At 41.9% G+C, this 15,116-nt stretch overlaps 1 protein-coding gene across 6 annotated transcripts in view; it reads left to right on the top strand.

Annotated features, from left to right (window-relative positions):
• The window catches only part of LOC140187784 (septin-5-like), a 106,543-nt gene that overhangs the window by 22,589 nt on the left and 68,838 nt on the right, over positions 1–15,116 (top strand). Inside the window, exons 1-2 of one of the 6 annotated variants that reach the window (XM_072243504.1) lie at positions 6,671–6,690; positions 14,669–14,788. The exons of 4 other annotated variants lie outside the window; for them this stretch is intronic. In XM_072243504.1, the coding sequence (XP_072099605.1) occupies positions 6,688–6,690; positions 14,669–14,788 (123 nt within the window). In that variant the 5' untranslated portion in view covers positions 6,671–6,687. Of the gene's footprint in view, positions 1–6,670; positions 6,691–14,668; positions 14,789–15,116 lie in introns of those variants that run through there. One more of the 6 variants, XM_072243503.1, reaches the window with a different exon arrangement.

Consider the following 15,116-nt stretch of genomic DNA (forward strand, 5'->3'; position numbering starts at 1 on the left):
AGTGAAGTTTCTCAGTTTGAGAAGAAATTTGATAGGTTTGTTTTCCATGATGGAAGCCAATGGATGGGACCTGACAGAACTGTCATTCCCATATGTCTGTCCATAACCGCCTCCTCAGATTGGAGGAGCAACACTTCCTTGTTCCATCTTTGTAGTCTCCAACTTAATGGCATCAACATCAATTTCTCCAGCTCCCTGTAACCACACCATCTGTTTTCCCACCCCCTCTTTGTTTTCTCCATCCCTCTTTCCCCTTCACCATTTTTTCTGCTTTGCCTTTGACAACTTGCTCATCACCCGCTCCTTCCTCACTCTAGTTCTCTACCTCTTTCCCTTTATTTCATGGTCCACTGTCCTCTCCTAACAGATTCTGATTTGTCAGTTACTACTTATCATCTCCCATCTTCTCACACCAATCCCTTCCACCCCCACCCTACCCCTCTCTGCCCTTACCCTTCTCGCGTGGATTCACCTATCACCCATCAGCTCGTGGTCCTCTCTTCACCCCTACGTTTTCATTCTGCTTTCTACTTCGTCTCTCCAGTTCTGATGAAAGCTTTTACCCTAAAACGTCGAATCTTCATTTCCCTCAGTAAATGGTACTTGACTCATTGAATTACCCCAGTATTTTGTGTGTGTGTGTGTCCCCAGATTTCCAGCATCTGCAGATACCCTTGTGCGTCCTTTAGAGTCTAATTTTATAGTTTTTCTTTCTATGATAAACCTTTATTTGTATTTCTACAGCCAGAGTGGAAAACAAAATGGAAAGTGAGAATAGTTTGAGGAAAATACTTGACCAATTACCAACTCCTGGTTTAAAGGCAGAAAGCACTGGAAGTACATTTCGTCGCTGATAAAAGGTTATTGACCTGAAACGTTAACCCTTTACTCTCCGCCTAACTCACTAAGTACTTCCACTGTTTTCTGTTTTTATTTTAAATACAGAAACAAGTTTTATTTTGAGAATGCGATGGGTCTCTTGTGATTGTGTGAGCTTTCTGGCTTCGTATTTTATAAGGTTGTGCTTTGATGAGCCAATAGCTAAATGTGGAAAATCCACCCTCTTACCGATATTCATAATGTAATACAATTTTTAAGGAAGTGTAATAGTCCATGGTAACAAACTTAGAAATATAAGATGTTGGAAAAGTAATGATAGTTATTTTTATCCATTGCAGCTGGTTCTCACCTGAACTTCCACAGGAGTTATGTAGGAATTTTTTTTTAAATCTCTGGAAATTCCAGGAGCACATCTGCATAAGCAGCTTTGTTCTTTGGAAGAAAAAAATGTCATATCACTTGATTGTAGTGGAGCTGTTGAAAGCTGCTATAAAATTAAGAAAGGTGCCTCTGTTGCAGAGAATTTACTCCTCTGGCATTACCCTGTTTTGCAGGTGGTGTGGTCTGACTGACTGCTTACAGCCAGTCCTTTCTCAGGCTGCGCACGAGAAACTAAGCAGCTCCTGATTGTGCAGTTTTTTCTCTGGACCACCATGTTAAAAAGGAGCAACACATACAAAATGCCGGAGGAACTCTGCAGGCCGGGCAAATTCTATGGAAAAGAGTACGGTTGATCTTTCGGGCCGAAACGCCGACTGTACCTCTTCCATAGACACTGCCCAGCCTGCTGAGTTCCTCCAGCATTTTGTGTGTATTGCTTGGGTTTGCAGCATCTGCAGAGATTCTCTATTTGTGATGTTTAAGAAGGACACTGCCAACTCTGAATGGGCTTTCCCTTGCTCACTTGGTTAAGCTGAAACCATATAAGGGCTAATCCTGCCAGATATTTGGCTGAATGCATTGACTGGTGACGTAGACTTCAGTTGCTCCACATCTCATAAAAAATACATGTTAAACAGGGAATCAGTTGGTGCTTGTGTCAACTTTGGCCATCTGCTGATTTGGGATGCATCCATTTTTCTGTTAAGCCTCACAAGTAATTTAAGGGCTTGTGCTCATCATAGAAACTGTAGTGACCAATAAGCGTACACTCTGCTTCCTGACCTAGAACTACAAACTATTTATATCATTAATTTTGTAGTATTGGACCACTTTTCATGGATTTGTGATTACAATCCCACAATTTTAATTTAGATTTATTAATAATTTTAGTCTAAGAATCCATAATCAAATTAACTTGGCTAATCAATACAGCACATGTATACTGACGCCCTTACAGACCATACCCTAACAATGCCAGCCGCATGTGTCCCACTTCTGACTGGTCTTAATTATTCCGGCGTTGTGATTCCCTCTGGTGGATGTTGTTACTGCGCTGTGAATAACCTCCTTTCTAATTCTACCTGATTATTCTCACCCCTTCTAATTGTGTTTGATTATTCCTACCCTGCAAATCCACCAGTTCTAATTGTGCATGATTATCCCTGCCTTGTGACTTGTGTTCCTTCTGATTATCCCGGCACTGTGAATACCATTTTGTTTAATTGTGCCCGTGTTGTAATCCAGCTCCTCCTTTTTGTGCCTGGTAATCCCTGCCTGGTGAATCCATCCTTTTGTATAAATATTTACACATTTCAAATCCTGCTTCTTATTGTGTCTACTTCTTTGTGCCTTGTAAAACCCAGCCCCTCCTGATGCGAGCTGCTGCTTCCTGCATTCTGAATCCTTCCCCATTCTAATTGTCATTGTTTACCCTTGCCCCGTGATCTTTAATTTTGTGAATTGTCCGTTACTATCCAGAATTTTGGTCAAGGACGCACCAAATTAATCTTAATAAACAAATATACTTGATCTTGAGCCCCACTTTTCCGATATCTCCTGACTCTTCCTGTGCCTTTGCCTATTTATTCCTGCCCGAATACTTGGCAGTAAAAGTAATTTCAAATTTCAAAGTACACTTATTATCAAAGTATGTATACATTATACAACCCGGAGATTTGTCTCCTTACAGTCAGACACTAAACAAAGAAACCCAAAAGAACCCGTTTTTTAAAAAGACTGTTGAACATCCACAGTGCAGAGAGAAGACAAAGCACGCAAACAATAAAAGCAAGAAGATAGTGTTCAGAACTGAAGTCTACGAAAGAGAGTCCGTCCAGACCCTCAGTTCAGCACAGAGCCAAGTAGACGTCACGAAGAAGTGAGCTGAACCGGCCTGTCTCTCGCCTCGGGCCCTGGCACCCTGACCTTTTCAATCTGGCCCGGTGCCTAAGTCATCATCCAAACATCAGGTTCTGTTGCTTCGATACGCTGTGTGGCCTGGACCCCACTGCCTCAACTCAGCCTCTTCCTAACCTTTCCAATTCGGCCTGGTGCTTCAATCATCGTCCAGATTTGCTGTTAATGCTGGAAATCAGAAACTTAAAAAAAAAAATAAATAAAAGCAGAATGTGCAGGAAATATTCGAGTCAAGAAGCTCTTGAAGAGGGAAAAACAGAATTGTCACCAGTGTTAGAAAACATGAATAAAAATCAGTTATCAGTGCCTGACTTTTCCATCTTGTCACCTACAGCTTTAGCATGTTGCTGCACTGTCAGTTGTAGGAAGAATCTATCCTAAACTAGCATACATGTCTTAAATTTCCAGACTACAATTATCAGAAATGCTGGTGTATTTCCTTCAAATGTAACATCTAATTAATTGAAGTGCGAGTAGTCAATATCTAATTGTGGATTTCCTGAGTTTTAATGTTAGCTGGTTGATGGAGTTATCGGGACAGATAATTATTCCGTGTGTCTAGATTTTGCTGCTGCCTTTGCTGCAGTGTTCGGTCTTCAATTATTGAACTAAATATTTGCTGTGCATGAAGCAGGTAAGGGAACCTTCCCCTGCTTCGCTCATTATGGTTTCTACATGTAAAAGGAAGCTGCATCAGCCAATTAACAGAGCAACCCCACTGCCCCACTAATACTGTCCTTTACCTCTTACTGCATAGTCTCAGGCTCTACCACTCACCCACATATCTAGGCTAATTTAAAGGTTCAATTAACCTACCATTTCATGCCTTTGGAATCCAGAAGGAAAATGAAGCACTGGGGAAAACTCACTAGCAGCATTGGTGTTGAAATTGGGTCACTGGAGTTGCAAGACAGCAGCTCTCCAAGTTACACTCTGCTGTCCACAGAACTGCATTTTCTTGGGAATATCGAGTTCTTGGGCTCACTACACCACTAATGCTATTGAAAATCATCTTCTAGGTCTCCTTTAACGTTTCAAAGTTAACAAGGGTTTAGACGTAGTTTGTGGGAGAATGTTGAACCTTTACAGAAGACAAATACACGTAGATGTTTAGATAACTGGAAAGAAACTAGCAATTGGGTTATCAAAGAGCTCCAGCTATGCAGTTGATACTTTTTTCATTGTACGACTTTTGAATGATGTGTTAACTAGGTTTTACAGCCAAGTGGACCTGCTGGTTGCATTGGAAATTCCACACCCTTGAAACTGCAGTGTAAATGTTTGTACTTGTATGTTCTAATTTTGTTTGATCATAAATTTACAGCTACTCTGATCAGAAGCTCCTTTCAGTGATGAGATCATTCCAATTGATTCACTATTATCATTGAATTCTTTCAATAAGTAGTGAAATACATATCCATTTTTTAAAAAGTTGCTGGAAAGAATGGGTCCAACATCATCTGCAGAGAAAATCAGTTAATGGGACCTGAAATATATAACTCTGTGTATTCTCCATAGATGCTGCCTGACCTGCTGACTAGTTCAGCATTTTCCTTTTGATTTCACAGTATCTGAAGTATTTTGCTTTTAAATAGACATGTTTTGGGAAAGAGAATAAAAAGGATGGTGGCTGATGGAAATAAATAAGTAAATATTCTGGAATTAATTAACAGAATAAAACACAATAAATGATGATTAACGGTACCAGCTATTCTTTTATATTGCTAAGTTGTAGCTTTGTCTAGCTTATGAAGGCCAGTGAAAAAATGTTGCTGAACTCTTTCATATTGCCATTGCTTTTTTGGTAATTTAATTCAAACCATAAGGAATTGGTGTTTCAGTACATTTGAATGCAGTTTGGAGAAGTTTTGTTGGGTCAACTCAATTTTTTTAAACTTGTTTTAGATTTTCTTATTTTGTTGTGATAAGGACAGTTAACTAGCAATTTTCATCCTATGGGCATTTGTGTTCCAAGAATATTTAACTGTGATAAATGATAGTTAATCAGACTTTTTTTCCTTATCTGTTTTTGTAAGCCTATTTTGATTGTTGGATGTAGTTCTGACACTGAAATAAAAGCTAAGAGCTGGCATTCAAAGAGTTACAAAAAAAAACATTGTTCACTCTATGATTTAATTTGGATTTGAGGTGTGTGGATGTTAACAATATTCACATCCTACTATTACCATAGGGATGTGTTCCAGTTTCCCTGCAGTCTGTGGTCTGTGTGTGCACACAGCCTGCTGATAGTGGGTGGGAATATGTCAATGATGTTGAGTACCAGCATCTGTTTGGAGAGCTGTGACTCACTGCGGTGCTAGGGAACCAACAGGCACTGTCTCCTCAGAGTGCCCATTGACTGTTGCTGAGATTGACTTGAAACATGGCCTGTCACACAGAGATGTCTGAAATTGTTGAGGTATGTGGCTGTGTTATGAATTCTCTTCCTCAGCACGAGCTGCTTCATGGTTATTCTATGAATACGAGGGGCGCGGGGCAGCCTCCGGCTAGAATGTAGGATCTCTCCAATAACCCTGAGGAGTTTCTTATTAATTCCCTAATACATTTCTGATTACTGGAAAAAAAAGTAGTGCGCAAAGAGACAGGATTTAATGACAAGCACTGAATACTGCAGTTGATGCTCCGGCTCCAAGGTCGAAAGTTGCGTTTGTGATTTGGTTGGTGCAATGCCTGTGTCTTCCGTGCTGTTGTGTGCCCTTTGTAGTAAATTCAGCCCGTGCAATACAGCCATATCTCACAGCACCTCCGTGAGCAATTGAAATCTTTGGCATGCACTTCATGCCGCTGTTTAAATATTGAACAGTTGCTGTTATAAAATCTGTTTCACTCACCATTATGGAGTTGGACTAGTATTAAACGGATATGAGTGGATGCCCTACCAGGGTTCCTGTTACTGAATAACATCACTGCTGGAATCATGCTTCTGTGGGCACACTGAAAACTGAGTTCTGCTATGATGCAGATCTAAATAATGCATGCACTTCGAATAAATACTGATGATCACACAAGATAGTGACTTTGATAAGGTACTATAGCATGATCATCATTATGGTGCAAGCTGATATTGCTGGGAAGGACATAAACTGACTAGAAGTAACTTTCTGAGAAAGAGTATAAATATGTTGCTGCTACAATATTCCCTGGAGAAGAACAAGGTGATCTGTTTCTTCAATAATTAGTGTTTCTGTTTGGCTGTACCAACAGATATGTGGTGGTGAAACTGACAGAACTTTGTGGATTGTATTTTTGGTTTCTGTTATACTGTGTTATAAAGAAGAGTGAGGGCAGAGATCTTGCTGCAGTGAGAGATGATGAGGGTTCAGGCAGAAAAATCTGTAGTAGGAGGGGCAGAGGAATACATATATAAGTGTAAAGTATTTGACTTTTGGTGAATCAAAAGTAGTTATCTTCTACCAGTGGTTCCTTGTAAAATCACTTATACATCAACAGTTTCCATTGCCTCTTTAATGCCACAGGAGAAAGGGAATATTGGATGTCATTAAAGTTCCAGGTGGATCATAATGTTTTATGGTAAGTAGAAGCTTTCCTGTCTTGATGCCCATAATTAATCGGGAGTTTGGACTACACTTGTTGGCATGGAAATTCAACTCCCAGCTGCTTATTTCAGCACTACGTGCTTGTTTATGTTCCTTTCCCAATGTGACTGGAGGTCAGACAAGTAATATTGTTGCCCACTGCTCCTCTCTTTTGAGCCATTGATGTAAAAATTAGCGGTCATTCCCAGAACTATCAGTTTTTAATGGCGCTGTGCCATAGATCTCTTGTGTGAAATGTGAGAGATGGGATCGCCAGAGGTAGCTGACTACACATGATATTCAAAAGGTGACCAGGCTGAGGTGCTGGAGAATCCGGATGGGAAATCTGGATCTCAGTTAGTGTCCCCATGTGCTTCACGGTCTTCTCCTTGTAAGAACATGGATTTCTTTGAGATAGTGATTTTTTTTTTCCCCTCCAGTGGCCTGCTTATCACCATAGAAGTTGTATTCCATTTGTCCTGTAACAAGGATGAGTCAATTAGGTAAATTAAGGTCCATGTGCTGAGTAACTTGGGAAAACCCAAGGAAAAGATGTGACATACCAATGTTAAAGGGGGGGAAACGGTTTTAGATGTGCTGAACTGATTAGAGTAGATTCCACAGTGTAATATGAGAACATATTGTGACAGGCTGAATATCAGAGGGGAAGTTTTGCCGGTGTCCAATAAAACAGCCGAGTGCCAAATGCCTTATCTACTGTGGTCAAGTCCCTGTACTTTCAGTATGGTGCAGGCAAATGAGCTGCCCAGGGTTTGTTTGTTCAAGGTGACTTGGCTTTGTCCAGCTGTTTTCTGTGATTAATTGAACTGATTGGATTGTGCCAGGGGCAACTGTACATTTTAAGCCCCATCAATATCATTGATAAGGTTGTGTCTGCCTACCCTTCCTCAACCTGACAGTAACTTTGTACAGCAGTAACCAGATCTGGTAATATCCATGGGGAGGGGTGACAAGGTAGAACTGATCTCCTTCTGAAATGCCTCTACAGATTCTGCCTAACCTTCTGAATGTTTCCAGTACACTCTGTTCTTGTTTCACAATTCCAGCATCTCTATTATTTTTGATTGTTGATGCAGACTAGGAAGAGTTTCAGTTCCTGCAAGATACACGGGGATGCTTCCTCTTTGTCACTTGACCTCTGTTGTTATCTGCAAGTTGTTTGCTTTCAATGAAATCACATTCATTGCTAATCTTGGCACTCGCCATACTGCTGAGGGAGTGTAGAGGGGAAGACAGAACCTTTTAAATTTGATGAGATGTTTCAAAATCAGAAAAGGTTAGTGATTAAAATTCTCTACACATTGGCCTCGTCTTTGCACTGGTCCAGAGTATGTGACACTTTTCAAAAATTACTTTTCCAGAGGTGAAGCGAGCACTTATTGCCCTTCCCTGACCGTCCTTGCACTGGTGGTGAGCAGTGTACCTGAATCATTGCAGATGTGGTGAAAGTGCCCCCATAGTGCTGTTGAGCAAGTTCTGGGATTTGGACACTGAAGGTTCACTAAGCCAGCTCAATCTTTTTGAACTGTGTTGTGTGTGCTGCACTCCTCACCAAACCATGGGGTGATTTCCTGGCTTGAGAGTGATTGTACAGTAAAGGAATGGCTGACCATAAAGTTACGGGTTGTGGTGTCTCTACATGCTTCTGCTACTGATGGTCCTTGACAATTCATGATGCCCATCCTTGAGCTGCCAGGTCTGTCCTGAAGTTCTCCTTGTGGTCTTGGTTTTTTTTTCTTCTAGAAAACATTGTTCTTTCTTGTTCCCCCTAATTCTGGCATCCTGCACCAATTCTTGCTTAGTTTCATTTTGTCTTTTCCATTGTCTAAATCATGGAATATATCCTTACCTACAGTGCAGTACTTTTCTTTCCCACATCTATATCTTTCTCCGCTCTCTCCCAGTCCACACATGCTCACTCATTTTGCCTATAGATTGCTCTCACTGGTTGTTTAATCGAGCTAGCAGAGACTCCTACCCAGGGTTGGCTATGGAATTGTGAAGCATAAATGGGAATCGTGCTGATGTGATTAATTGTAGCCCCTGGGCTTCAGTGTGCATGAAAGACATCCCGTACATCTTATGCAAGCTACGTGCAGACACAGTTTCCCAGTCACTGTGAGAGGTCATCCTCTTGAGCTAAGTAAAAACGCAGCTCGTCTAATGGAATGGCAAGACATACGGGTGAGATAGCAGCAATGTTTCCCATGTCTTGTTTTAATAGTTGATCAATCTGGTACATGCATGCCTATGTGGGTTGATTTTTATAAATACGCAAGGTTGCAAGGTTCTGTGCATGAATGTATAGCAAAGGGTTTATGTAGATATATCCTCATTAGGAATATGAGTGTATGTCAACAGTAGTTGTGCTCCATCTGGGGCACATGTTTCTGTATGTGTAATTTAAATGTACATGTGCACTGATATGGTTAATAGATGTGTACGATGCAGTTATGTCTGTGGATATGAGAAATAGAACATGGAAAGTATTTTAATGCTAAAGATTTGAAATACGACCCAAAATTGCCAGAAGTAGTCAACAAATTGGGCAATATCATTGGAGAGAGAAATGGCATTCATGTTTGCAGATCTACGATCTTTCATTCCAACTACAGGATATTAAATATGTTGTCGGTTTTAAGCAATTATGGCAGAAGTGAGGAGAAAAAAGGGAGGAATCTCAGTAAGGTGGAAAGGAGGCAGGTATGAATACATGAACCAGCATTTTGTGATTGAAACAATGAGAACAGTGGTTATGACCTAAAATTACTAAACTCAGCATCGTGTATAGGCTTTGTAGATAGACACACAGAATGTAAGGAAGTCTTGATAATATTTATCAAACTGTACCAAAATTGCTTTGTCCATATTGAACAGCCCAAATAGGGGAAGGACGTAAACACGAGGAAATCTGCAGATGCTGGAGTTTCAAGCAACACACATAAAAGTTGCTGGTGGATGCAGCAGGCCAGGCAGCATCTCTAGGAAGAGGTACAGTCGACGTTTCGGGCCGAGACCCTTCATCAGGAGTTGGGGGAAGGATACGAAGGGTTTGAAGTGGGAGCAGGAGAGTTTTACTAAATTGATTGCAGGGTCAAGGAACTTCAGTTATATCAATTGGTCTCAGGAAAAAGGTTTTCCTTGGAACAGAGGAGATTGTGGCCACACATTTTAATTCCACACCCCATTCCCGTTCTGATATGTCTATCCATGGCCTCCTCTATTGTAAAGATGGAGCCACACTCAGGTTGGAGGAACAACACCTTATATTCCGTCTGGGTAGCCTCCAACCTGATGGCATGAACATTGACTTCTCTAACTTCCACTAATGCCCCACCTCTCCCTCGTACCCCATCCGTTATTTATTTATATTCTCATTTTCTCTCTCTTTCTCCCTCTCCCCCCCTCTCTCCCCCCCTCTCTCCCCCCCTCTCTCCCCCCCTCTCTCCCCCCCTCTCTCCCCCCCTCTCTCCCCCCCTCTCTCCCCCCCTCTCTCCCCCCCTCTCTCCCCCCCTCTCTCCCCCCCTCTCCCCCCCTCTCTCTTTCCCCCCCCTCCCCTTTTTCCTTCTCCCTAGGCCTCCTGTCCCATGATCCTCTCATACCTCTTTTGCTTATCACCTGTCCAGCTCTTGGCTCCATCCCTCCCCCTCCTGTCTTCCCCTATCATTTTGGATCTCCCCCTCACCCTTCCACTTTCAAATCTCTTACTAGCTCTTCTTTCAGTTAGTCCTGATGAAGGGTCTCGGCCTGAAACGTCGACTGCACTTCTTCCTAGAGATGCTGCCTGGCCTGCTGCGTTCACCAGCAACTTTGATGTACGTTGCTTGAATTTCCAGCATCTGCAGAATTCCTCATGTTTACGAGATTGTGGGGAGTTGTGTTGGAGCTACTGACGGCCTGAAGGATGGGTGAAGTAGAGAGTACAGAGTAGACAAGGAGAAACTAACTGCTCCTATTGGCAGAAGGATCAAGGACAAGAGAGTAACAAATGAAGGAGTCAGTCTATAAAACATAGAGACAAGTGGGGAGAAAGCTTTTGTGTACCAAGTGATGAGGCAACTGGATTCATTGCTGGGAACAGTAGTGGGGGAAGATTAAGACTCAAAGTGAACAGGACATGTTTCTGAAAGGAAAATGTTTGCATTCTTTCGGGAGAGCGTTGGGGAATGGATTGCTCTTGTGTAAAATCTGTACAGGTACAATGAATGGAATGACCTCATCCTCTACAAAAGGAAATAAAAGATAAATAGAAAAATGAAAGTGCTGGCATATGATTTTTTTAAAAATGGCTTGAAACAGAAAGCAGACAATTGTGGTGAAGGGTTTTCAGACTAGGATTTCATAGGAGCTGTGCTCCCCCTAGATTTGGTGCTCAGATCTGTATTACTTTGCTTGTAGAATAAAATTCTGATGACTCAAGTTGAGGGACTGAGGTGAATTTTAATAGACCACAAGAGGATGTAGATTAGCAGAACTGGAAAAAAAAGTAGTGGATGAAATTTAATAGGAAAAAAGAAGACAAAAAATCAACATGTATTAAATAACATGTTTTTGCCGAAGTACAGGAACAGAGGCTGTATATGTGCATAATTTGCTGAAACTCGCAGAATGTGTTGGAACTGCTTTTAGTAAAGCTTCCTTGTGGAGCATAGTAGACAAAGCAAAGAGGCTAGTTGAGCAATTGTAAAACTTTAACTAGGCTACAACTGGACGACAGTACTGCTTGGGTCACTACTTATCAGGAAGGTCTCAGAAAATACTGTATATGCTCAAATGGTTACTTCGATATGCTCTAGATCTAGGCCCAGGTCTTAGAGCAAGGAAAACATGATGTTTGGACGATTTAAACTAGAACATAGAATAGTACAGCACGTTACAGGCCCTTCGGCCCACAATGTTGTGCCAACCCTCAAACCCTGCCTCCCATATAACCCCCCACCTTAAATTCCTCCATATGCCTGTCTAGTAGTCTCTTAAATTTCACTAGTGTATCTGCCTCCACCACTGACTCAGACAGTACATTCCACACACCAACCACTCTCTGAGTAAAAAACCTTCCTCTAATATCCCCTTTGAACTTCCCACCCCTTACCTTAAAGCCATGTCCTCTTGTATTGAGCAGTGGTGCCTTGGAGAAGAGGCGCTCGCTGTCCATTCTATCTATTCCTCTTATTATCTTGTATACCTCTATCATGTCTCCTCTCATCCTCCTTCTCTCCAAAGGGTAAAGCCCTAGCTCCCTTAATCTCTGATCATAATGCATACTCTCTAAACCAGGCAGCATCCTGATAAATCTCCTCTGTACCCTTTCCAGTGCTTCCACAGCCTTCCTATAGTGAGGCGACCAGAACTGGACACAGTACTCCAAGTGTGGCCTAACTAGAGTTTTATAGAGCTGCATCATTACATCACAACTCTTAAACTCCATCCCTCGACTTATGAAAGCTAACACCCCATAAGCTTTCTTAACTACCCTATCTACTCGTGAAGCAACTTTCAGGGATCTGTGGACACGTACTCCCAGATCCCTCTGCTCCTCCACACTACCAAGTATCCTGCCATTTACTTTGTACTCTGCCTTGGAGTTTGTCCTTCCAAAGTGTGCCACTTCACACTTCTCCGGGTTGAACTCTATCTGCCACTTCTCAGCCCACTTCTGCATCCTATCAATGTCTCTCTGCAATCTTTGACAATCCTCTACACTATCTATAACACCACCTACCTTTGTGTCGTCTGCAAACTTGCCAACCCACCCTTCTACCCCCACATCCAGGTCGTTAATAAAAATCACAAAAAGTAGAGGTCCCAGAACAGATCCTTGTGGGACACCACTAGTCACAATCCTCCAATCTGAATGTACTCCCTTCACCACCACCCTCTGCCTTCTGCAGGCAAGCCAATTCTGAATCCATCTAGCCAAACTTCCCTGGATCCCATGCCTTCTGACTTTCTGAATAAGCCTACCGTCAGACCAGATTGAACAGACAGGGTATCGGGACCAGAGGCAGGGGTGGGGTCAGTTCTGTTCGCCGCTCCACGCCTAACTCTCTGCTAAACTGAGGCTACGGACAGTTCCAGCTGCTCTCAGCTTCGTGTCTGCAGACTCACTTCCATTCCGAAGGCTATTTGCTTCTTTGTATTGTTTGCAAGAGGTGTTTTTTTTCTCCCCCCTGCACACTACGTGTTTGATGGTCTTTTTGTTTTAATGGGTTCTTTTGGGTTTCTTTGTTTTGTAGCTGCCTGTAATCAGACGAACCCCAAGATTATAAAACGCGTACATACTTTGATAATAAATGTACTTTGAGAGATTTCATCCAACAAGTGAAACTAGAGAAATCTTGAAGGAAGATGAGATTAAGCGGTATTTTGAAATCTATACAAGGTCATGGAGCATTTAGATGTTGTAAGCTAAGGGGAGCTGTTCCCATTCATGTTTGGTTCACAGGTGGGGCAACAGATATAAAGTGACAAATTAAAGATACAGGGAGGGTGTGAGGCACAACTATTTTGCACAGGCTAAAAATGGAACACATTGCTTGTAAGGGAGGTGGAAACAGAGCCACTGTGGCTTTCAAAGGGGAAATGGATAGACACAAGAGAACATAAGTTGGAGGGCTACAGTTAAAGTGTGGGGCAATGGGACTAACAGAATTGCTTAAAGAGCTAGTCATCCCTGATTATCTCCCAGGCTAAGACAATTTTGCGATGTTATTTATTTATTGAGATACAGTGCAGAGTACACCCTTTGAGCCACGCCACCCAGAAATCCTCCAATTTAATCCTAACCTAATCACGGGACAATTTACAATGACCAATTAACCTACCAATTGGTACATCTTTGGACTGTGTAAAGAAACCGGAGCACCCAGGGGAAACCCACGCAGTCACGGGGAGAGCGTACAAACTCCTTGTGGGCAGCGGTGGGATTTGAACCTGGGTCGCCTGCACTGTAAAGTGTTGTGCTAACCACTACGCTACCGTGCTGTGATTTGTTGGAATCAAGGCAGTGGTGAGCAAAAGCTGAGAGATCCTGGCAGAATTAAAATAATTATCCATAACCAACTTTTTTTTTATTTAAATGAAAATTGTGAAGAAATGCTATTAAAATAATTAGATTAGATTATAAGGACACGCAGTCCTCTTTTATTGTCATTTAGTAATGCATGCATTAAGAAATGATACAATTTGTAGCATTTGGTAATTTTAATGAGGTCGGGATTTCCCTGTTTCAGGCAGGTGGGTAATTGCTAATTTTGAGTGAGGTTTGCAGTGAGTCATATACGTAACAAGGGTCTGCTGATAATTTGAGAAGTAGATTTTACTTTTTCACATCCCCAAGACACTGGTGCATTTTGAATAGGTCTGTTCAGCTTGTATGAAAGCTGTCATCAGTATTTCCATGTGACCCTCATTTTGCGAGAAATAGTTCATATTTTTGGAGCAAGGGGTATAGAAAATAAGAAGGGATACATTTAATGTGAGAAAAATGAGGTTTAAAGGGGATTTCAGGATTTCTTTTGAGCACAGTTGCTCATATCTGAAACTGGCTGCCAGAGGAGGTAGTGGAATCAGATACAGGCATTGTGTTTAAAAGTCTTTTAGACAGGCATGAATAGGCAGAGCATAGAAAGATACACGCCGATTGTAAACCGATGGGATTAATGTAGATGGATGGACTGGTTAGCATGGGGATGATCAGCTGAAGGGCCTATTTCTGTGCTGTATAACTCAATGGTTGGAGTACCTGTGCTCTGGTAAATGAGCTTAAACTTGTGAGACATTTGAGGTGCTGAAAATTTTGCTGTTTACTATGTTGCTAATTTTTTTATAACCAGATTGCATTTAATTTTTTTTTTGCATAAACCTTTCCTTTGGCATGTTCCCTTTCTTCCCCCCCATTTTTGCCGTTCTTTGTTCCCTCTGCCTACACCGCACTCCCTTCCTGCACTGAGATGGCAGATTCTGACATGCCTCAGGCACACCCTGCGCAATTACACACAGAGGATCCCAGCTGGCACATCCACTGCACCAGGAGGACAAGTCCCACGCAATCCACCGTGCATCAGAAGCAGGTAACAATTGTGCTGACACAGATGTTTGTCTTGTCGTGCCTGGCAATTGGACGTTGGCGCCTTCATTTCCATATACCACATACAGTAGTAATTTTCACTCAACACCTCACCATAACTTTGGTAACAATCCCCAATCAATGCTTTAACCATTCAGTTAGATTAAAGGTTCCCAACCTGTGGTATATGGACCTCTTGTGTAATAGTATTGGTCCATGGCATAACAAGGGTTGGGCATCCCTGAGTTGGACGGTAAGGAATGGGCAGGTATTGCATAATAAATACTACTGGTGACATCTCTTCCAACTTTACAAGTATCTCCTTTCCACGT

This window comes from Mobula birostris, chromosome 25 (genome assembly GCF_030028105.1).
Source record: "Mobula birostris isolate sMobBir1 chromosome 25, sMobBir1.hap1, whole genome shotgun sequence".
NCBI classification, from domain to species: domain Eukaryota; kingdom Metazoa; phylum Chordata; class Chondrichthyes; order Myliobatiformes; family Myliobatidae; genus Mobula; species Mobula birostris.